The sequence below is a fragment of the Hibiscus syriacus genome, unplaced genomic scaffold, assembly GCF_006381635.1.
Source record: "Hibiscus syriacus cultivar Baekdansim isolate YM2019G1 unplaced genomic scaffold, ASM638163v2 tig00112647_pilon, whole genome shotgun sequence".
Taxonomy (NCBI): Eukaryota; Viridiplantae; Streptophyta; class Magnoliopsida; order Malvales; family Malvaceae; genus Hibiscus; species Hibiscus syriacus.
In genome coordinates this window covers 391,762-400,317 of record NW_024063375.1, presented here as the reverse complement: position 1 = coordinate 400,317, position 8,556 = coordinate 391,762, and the positions used below count along the sequence as shown (strand labels likewise).

The 8,556-nt window shown below is 31.8% G+C and overlaps 1 protein-coding gene across 9 annotated transcripts; it reads left to right on the top strand.

The window, feature by feature from the left end:
* Positions 1 to 3,688: 3,688 nt before the first annotated feature.
* On the top strand, positions 3,689 to 5,945 carry LOC120182391 (bZIP transcription factor 46-like). Of its 9 annotated transcripts, none has more exons than XR_005521823.1 (4): positions 3,689 to 4,797; positions 5,395 to 5,503; positions 5,545 to 5,617; positions 5,731 to 5,945. XR_005521823.1 is itself a non-coding variant. In XM_039187377.1 (4 exons), the coding sequence occupies exons 1-4, from the start codon at positions 3,739 to 3,741 to the stop codon at positions 5,803 to 5,805; spliced, it is 1,236 nt and encodes a 411-aa protein (XP_039043308.1). In that variant the 5' UTR covers positions 3,690 to 3,738; the 3' UTR covers positions 5,806 to 5,945. The 9 variants fall into 9 exon arrangements, 3 of the variants coding, with proteins under 3 accessions (XP_039043309.1, XP_039043308.1, XP_039043310.1); XR_005521825.1 differs by having other exon boundaries at positions 3,690 to 4,797; positions 5,077 to 5,466; positions 5,588 to 5,617; positions 5,731 to 5,746; XR_005521828.1 differs by lacking the exon at positions 5,731 to 5,945 and adding an exon at positions 5,169 to 5,248 and having other exon boundaries at positions 3,690 to 4,797; positions 5,395 to 5,466; positions 5,588 to 5,617.
* The last annotated feature ends 2,611 nt before the right edge of the window (positions 5,946 to 8,556 follow it).

The window sequence follows — 8,556 nt, the reverse complement described above, 5'->3', positions numbered from 1 at the left end:
AATAATTAAAATATATATAATTTATAAAAGTAAAATAAAAATATTTATTTATTTAAAAATATCAGAAAATAGACATCTAGTTGCTTTAAGACTGTCCTTTCTTAATATTGAAAAATAAATATATATTTAAAATATGATTATTTTTTAGAAAATAATTTAAATAAAACAATATGTATTTTCTGGTTTTTATAAGTAAGATATTTATTTATTTAAAATACTAGAATATGACATCTATTTGTTTTAAGAATGCCCTTTTCTTTGATATTAAAAATAAATAAATATCATTATTTAAACAAATATATATATATATATATATATATATATATATATATATATATATATATATAAGACTAAGATAAAAATAATAATTAAATAATAATTAAAGCAATAAATAAAATATAAAAGTAATAATAAAATAATAATTAAAGCAATAATTTAAACATGTTGAAAGTAATAAAAACAAAATGAAATTGCAATAATGATCAAAATAAAAAGAATTAAAAAGCTATAAGATTAAAATATAAAAGTAATAAAACTTATGGTCAAAATAAAAATTTATAAAAAAAAGCAGTAACTAAATTATAAAATATAAAAATTAATAGACATAATTAATAATATTATGTAATATAGGTATGAATAGCGTGATTCAACCTAAATGTAAATACCGGATTAAAATAAATATTAATTAAATGATAAGGGACTAAATCAGTTATTTACCCTAAATATATAAGCCTATATTGGACAGGACTAAAATAAAATAAAATAAAATTCAGAGATTAAATTAAAAATTTTAGAATTCGATTTTAGTGACTAAAATGGAATGTTACAAAACTTGAAGGGTCGTGGACGGAGTTTACCCTTTACCCAAAATGCGCAGTTATACCCATGAAACGGCGTCGTTTCATATTGGGTATAAATACCCTATAACCCGCCGGCCCTAAGGGCCATTTCTCATTTGCTTCTTTTCTTTCTCTCTCTAATCTGAGAGATAAATTGTTTTTCTCTGTTTTTTTTTCTTAATGCCTCTGACCGGAGGAAAATGGCCATCGGTCGGCCGCCTTGTTCCGGCTTTTGGTGGTTGCACGGCGGTTTGGAGACTCCTACAAGGGTAAAATGCTCCACTCTCTTCTCTTTTCTTTTAATGTTTGCTGTTGGGTTCGGGTTTTTCTTGCTGTTGGTCTCGTTGTGGTTTGCTGTCGTGGTCTCTTCATTTTTTTTCTCCCAAGTTCTTGCTTGCTGTTGGTTATCCTCTTTTTTTCTTTCTTTTTTTTTCTTCTTTTGCAGGTGAGGTGGTGGCTTTATAGGCAACCACGATTCTTGTCTCAGACCGGTCGCAAAGGGCGACCCTAGGTGAGTCACCGAACTATGGTGGTGACTCACCATAGGGCTTTGACATGGGGCGGTGATGGGCACTTCTGGAGGCTTCTACGGGACGTGGCGTGGCACTGTAGCGTCGGCTGGTTGGACCATCTGGCTTGGGAGGCATTGGCAGCAGTTGGAGGAGGCACCTGACAGAAGCTTCTAGAGGCAATGGCGGCTGGGGCTAGGGTTAGAAAACCCTAGCTGAAATGTTACAAACCTTAAAGGGTTTGGGTCATCTCTTGGGCCAGATGTTGGGCTTCGGGTTTTGTAATATATTTGGGTTTGTATATATATTTTTTATTTAATAATAATAATAATAGTAATAATAATAAAATAATAATAATAATATGCTGAAAAAATTAATGTCTACAAGAGCCAAGTGTCGTGAGAAACTATCCATGAACGCAAAATCACGTATTCAAAGTCAATCCAAGGGTTCATAGCAAGGAAGATCAATAATATTACAAATAAGTGAATTATTGATCAGTCTTTGCGTCATTAAATCTAATAAAAAAACATAAAATAAAAAGAATGACTAATCAACCGAGGAAAAAGATGAAAAATATGCCACAAAGATAAAGAAAAAACGTGTCACAAAGATAAAATTATTCTTATTAAAAAACTAAAAAAATAAAGAGAAAAGATAACCGACTGTTGGTAATCAACATCAAAATCGTTACCGTCAAAGATTATACAAAGTTAAAAAAATATTGATATGATGTATAAAATGATATAAATTCTAGAGAGAGAGAGAGAGAACGACTAAGCATAAACAATCTTATATTATTTTGATATGTTACTGGGTTCACATTATTACTATTAATGTTATAATAAATTTTAATTTTGTGCTATATTCATATTTATTGAAAAAAATCTTAAACTTATTAAACCCAAATTTTCTCTCTTAGAGGAAGTCATTATCCTAAGTCATGATTTGGTCATTCAAGAAAATGTAATAAAAAATTTGGACTAAGGGTAACTTTGTAATATGGAACACGCATAAAACGGTGGGTCCCGAAGCTGTAGACGTAATTATCCAAAATCATTGGGTGTTATATCGTGTAAGAAAGCGCGGATAAATGTCAGACCAACATAATATTTAGACGAAAATACCCCTAACACCCTCTCTTCAGCATTTATCTACTGGCACCACGATGCTATCCAGCCAACACACCATTACACACCACAAATCCAAACCAATAAAAACTCAAAACAATCACCACCGTTCCTTAAACTCTCAACGTGGACGGTCCAGATCTCATGTCACCAGCAACCAACCCTACCTTCCTCATTCGTCCACGTTGTGCCAATCACAAAAATATTATTTATGAGAAGCTCACGTAAATTATATCTCTATTTATTTAGGGTAAATTATAAATTTTAGCAGTCAATTTTCTTCCCACTCTTATTTGAGTTATTAAAGATTTTAAAAAATTAATCATTAAATAATTAATATATTCCTATTTTAGTCATTCTAACATTAAATACTTTCACGAAGTTATGAATGAGTATTTTTAAAAAAATATATATATAAAACAAACTTAAAACTTTCTTTTAACGAAAAATTATGGTTTTAAATTTCATTTGATTTCTGACGATAAAGCATCTTCTCCCAAATCCTATCAGTGGAGAGGTAAAGAAAGAAAAGGCACCCTATATATCTTGATCTCACACTAATCAGACAATGTATATTGTAAATTGGGGTGATTTTGGATTTTGGGTTCAATTTTGTGAGTTTTGAAATTATTTTGGGAAAATCTAAGTTGATAGAGTAGAAGATGATAAGCAAGTTCATTGATATTTTGAGTGGTCAGAGAAGATATCATATAATAATAATTCCGACGTCGACGTGTTAGGATGAATATGTAAAATTTCAACTTTTGAAGAAAAAGAAAAAATAAAAAAGAAACAAGGAAAAATGATGTGGATTGGCTATCATCTCAATGAAAAATAGTCCAATTCAACATGGTTGTTATGTCATCATTTCGTTTTTTATTTTATGTTCATGTGATTAAAATAATATCAAAATTTTAATTTATGAATATAAATTGAAAAATCATTTAAATTTTATTTAATTGTCTTAACTTTAAAGACTAAAATTTAAAATTTAAAAATTTAGTGATTAAACTTAAAATATTTAAACATTAATGAATAAAATAGAAAATATGTTAAAGTGGGTGATGAAAATTATAATTTACCCTTTATTTAATTGTTTTAACTTTTTTAGCTTGGATCTTCTGAATATATCTGAATGTCCCTAATATTGAAAGGGAAAAAAAGCTTCTAATTTCTTCTTTAATTGAAGTACAGTAGAGGAGTCTCTATATGTATAAATCTTTAGACCATACTTTTTAGTACTGTTTTATCCAGATTTTAATGGCGACCAACATGAACTTCAAGAACTTCGGAAGTAGCCAACCGCCACAAGCAGCCGACGGCGGTGTGAATACTCTGTTAAGTAGACAGTCATCAATCTATTCTCTAACCTTCGATGAGTTTCAAAGCACCATGGGTGGCACAGGAAAAGATTTTGGGTCACTGAATATGGATGAGTTATTAAGGAACATTTGGAGCGCTGAAGAAACGCAAGCATTGGCTTCTGCCGGTGGTGGCCTAGACGGAAATGGAGGGTTACAAAGGCAGGGGTCCCTGACTTTGCCTAGGACCCTTAGCCAGATGACAGTTGATGAAGTTTGGAAAAATATTTCAAAGGAGTATTCCATAGGGAAAGATGGGATTGGAACTGCATGGACTAATGATAATATACCCCAAAGGCAGCAGACCTTAGGGGAGATGACTTTGGAAGAGTTTTTGGCGAGGGCTGGTGTGGTAAGAGAGGACGCCCAATTTGCTGGGAAGGTCAATAATGTTCATGGAGGGTTCTTTGATGAGTTTCAACAAGGTGGTAGAGGTCCAAATTTGATGGGGAATAGGGTTTCTGAAGGTGGTAATCAAATTGGATTTCAGGCTTCCAATTTGCCTTTCAATGTTAATGGAGTTAACTCAAACCACCACCACTTAGCTCAGCAGCAAACTCAGCATAACAACCACCAGCAGCAGCGGCACCAGCAACCGATATTTCCTAAACAACCTGTTATGGGATTTGGATCTCAGTTGGGGAGTCCCGGAAATAGAGGGGGAACTACTGGGATTGGGGATCAGGGGCTAAGCAATGGTCTTATACAGGGTGGAGACTTGGGGATTGTTGGCTTAGGAGGGCCAGTCGGCTTTCCAACCGGATCACCGGCTAACCAGCTTTCATTGAATGCAATTGGGACGAGTACTGCAGACAATTCTTCTATCTCGCCGGTTCATGTGTTTAATGGAAGTTTGAAGGGTAGGAAATCCAGTGCAGTTGAAAAGGTTGCTGAGAGGAGGCAAAGGAGAATGATAAAGAACAGAGAATCCGCAGCAAGATCTCGAGCTCGAAAGCAGGTGAGTATGCTTCTTATTTACACGTTCTTCATAGCTGTTTTTAGTTCATTGTAGTAAAGGTAGACAATTTGGATTATGCGCTGTTATCATCTGTGAACTGAATATTATTGGTCTGCTATTGACTTGTTATGCATCTCGTTGAAGTTTAAGAAATAGCCTAATATCTCAGAGATTTTCAACTCTTACCAAGGATTAATGAGTTTTACAAACCATTGACCTCGTGCTTTTATCATCTATGACATGCTTGCATCTCAAACTTCATGAAAGATTATGCTGCAGTGTGGTAATTTGATAGCAATCTGACATGAGAAGCGATGAAAGATTGTGAGAATTCGAGTTCATGAGGAGTTATAAGGATTCGTGTTGCGAGGTAATGGAGCATTTGTTTCGTCAACGTGGGAAGTTTGAAGCTGTATCATATTATAAGAATCAAATAAAACCATTGGTTAAGGTTAACATTCCTTGACCTAGTTGATTTTGTTATCAACATAACGAATCGAAACTGTTCTATCCTACGATAACTGGTGAAATTTATGTTGTGTCCTCAGGTTTGTGCTTTGATGTTTCTCATGGCATTCACTGTTTTTTGTCCGTTAGGCTTATACAACGGAACTGGAAGAAGAAGTCGCAAAGCTAAAAGAGGAGAACGAAGAATTGCAGAAGCAAAACGTATGTTCTTACCTTTCTTTGTTCCAGTGTGTTCGTCGTAGTTTGCTCACATTCTAACTACTTGTCGGCTATGGCAAGCACATATTTACATTCTTTCTTGACTGTACTTTGGTTGCTGCAGGTAGAAATAATGGAAATGCAGAAAAATCAGGTACCAGTCCACTTCTGTTTTTCTTTTATTTTGTAATCTCTAAACTGGCTGCTTAGTTATTTAGATTTGAGGTACTTTGTTCAATTCTCAAGAACTATTTGGTGGCACCACAGGCCATGGAGAAAATGAACATGCACCAAGGAACTACGAAACGATGCTTGCGAAGAACATCCACCGGCCCATGGTGAAATGAAAACATAGTGCTATCTTGGTTAGTAGATGGTTGTAGATATTCAAGTCACAGGGTAATAGTTTGGGTCTTCCTTTAGATTTGAATTGATGAATTAGTGCAATGTAGATAAAAAAGAAAACACAATATTGGTAGTAGTTGTTTTTTAATCTGTTTCTTTTATGGACAGCATGGTTCGGTTAATTACACACAGTTTCTGTATATTTCAATCTCAGAGCTCAAATTGTTGGTTCTTGGTTATTTAAGTAATCCCCTGTTTCTGCACTCTGCATTTGGTTGGGGTACAGTCCATGCATTTTGTTTTTCTTACTATTTATTGATGGAACCCATTGTTTTGGACTCTTAACATAATTTTACTTCGAATTGGAGTAATCAATTCCTTTCTGTTTATGTTTAATTTTTAGCCAGAGGGAGCAGATGCTCTGCTTGGTTATGTTCAGGCCAGTGTTACCTAATTCACCCCAACCCCACGAATCTAATTTGAATTCATTCGTTCTAATTCGAGATTCATTCGCGTTCCAATTCGTTAAGAGAACGATCAAATTGGCCTACCGAAAATCCAGCACAACAAAAACTCATTTCTAATTTGTATAATGAATCAGCCATCACCAAATAATCCCACTCGAACGAATTATGATCCCAAAATCCGTTTAAAAAAATCACACCCAACGAACCACAAATGATAAAACTAACGAATTGTGATCCGGTGTCATGATCCAGCTTTTGGATTTGGACCAGAAATGTCAAATAGAAAATTCATTAGTTACATGAGGAAAAGAACATGACAATAAATTGAATATAATTCATAAATCCAACACTCGCTCTCGAATTCAAGAAACATTGATACTGAGTCTATGTTCAGTATCCTCCATTGGCTAATGAATATTTCATATAGCTGATATATTAGCTCAACCTAACACCAAACAAAGACATTAAAAACCTATTTTATCTTTTGTAAGTGTATTTGTTTGTCCTCAAAGATTTGCGATGGCGGATGAGATCATGAGAATACTTGTGTTTATATATATATTTCAAATACCTCATGTTCATGAAACCTTAGTTTTATTTAGGTTTGGCTTAATATAAAAATAAGGGATTAATTTATACATTTTTTCCTATTTAGGTGTCTGAACCGTCACGACCATTAAATTTCTATCATTAAATGACACGTCTCAAATTTATAAATTTATAAATTTTTATTTAAAAATATATAAAAAAAATTATTTTAAAACCCCCATTTTTTCTGAAATTAAAAAAACCCAAAAAACTTTTAAAATCCTAGTTTCACTCCCTTTAGTATCGCCAGCAGCCACCAACGCTGTCAATCTGGTGAACACTCAATGACGTATGACCGACATAACTCCCAACCCCTGAAACCCCTACTCTAACCTCTAATTGTAGCGAAAAACGACAATATAGGTGAAAATTGATGATCGCGAAATGTTGCATTTACACCGCCATTGGGTGTTCGACCGGTTGTGAAAGAAAGGGGGTTTTGGTCGTGGATGGTTGGTCGGTTACACATTATTGGGTGTTCGGCCGATTGACGACGGTAGTGACGGTCAACGGTGGAAAAAGGTTTGACGTTAGGGTTTGAAAAGATTTTGGGTTTTTTGTAGTTTTATAAAGTTTTGGGGTTTTTCTTTAAAATTATTATAATTTTAAGTTTTTTTTTAATTTAAATAAAAAATTAAAATTTTATAAAAGTAACACGTTTCATTTAACGACGGAATTTAATGGTTGTGATGGTCTAGACACTTAAAAGTGTAACATTGATACCTGATTAATCGAGAAATAGTTTAGACACATAAATTGAAAAAAATATAATTTGAAATTTTATTTTTATACGAATCCTTTAGGTTTAATGTATACTTTAGTTTCTCTACTAAAATTTTCATTTTAATTCTTTTACTATGTTTTATTGATTTAATCCATCACTTTTCATTTTGCTCTGTACCGTTGACGCTTGGACATATTCCGCATCTTCCTTTAAAATAGTTAAAATTATAATTAAATTCATAAAAAATATAAAAGAAACCCAAAAAAATGTTTATTGAATTCATATTTTTTAAAAATTTATTTATGCTTATATTATTTTTAAAATTTAAAAGATTATATAAATATAAAAATTCCTAAAAATAAAAAATGTTAAAAAAAAGTCTAATTTTGTAGTCCGTTTATTTAATTCTAGGTTTTTTATACAGATTTTATGATTTTCTTCCTAGAAATTTCTATTTCTTTTTAAGTTCTTCAATTTTCAAAATAATAAAATAATAAAATTTAAAACAAATCTAATTATTACATAAAATCAGAATTTATGTTTTTGAATTTATGTTTTTTTAAATTAATTATTCTTAATTTTTTTAAAAAGAAATAAAAATATAAAAAATCCTTAATATAAAAAATGAGTTTTTAAATTAAATTATAGTAGTTTCTTAAATGTTTCTTTACAACATGAAAATGATTAGAATGTTCTTATGTGCCAAATAACAAAATTACCTTTAAATATTAAAATGGTTAAATTACCTTTAAGTATATAGTCAATAAAATGAATAATATACTCTTATAATTAATAAAAGACTAAAAATTCTTAGAGACGAAAATTATCAAAATATCTTCATATAATAAAATGTTCGTAACGATATGATATAATGTAATGATTAAAAATTATAATTAAAATGCTCGTATGAAAGTAAAATTGACTAAAAATCCTTACATGGAGAAATTACTAAAATACTTTCGACTATAT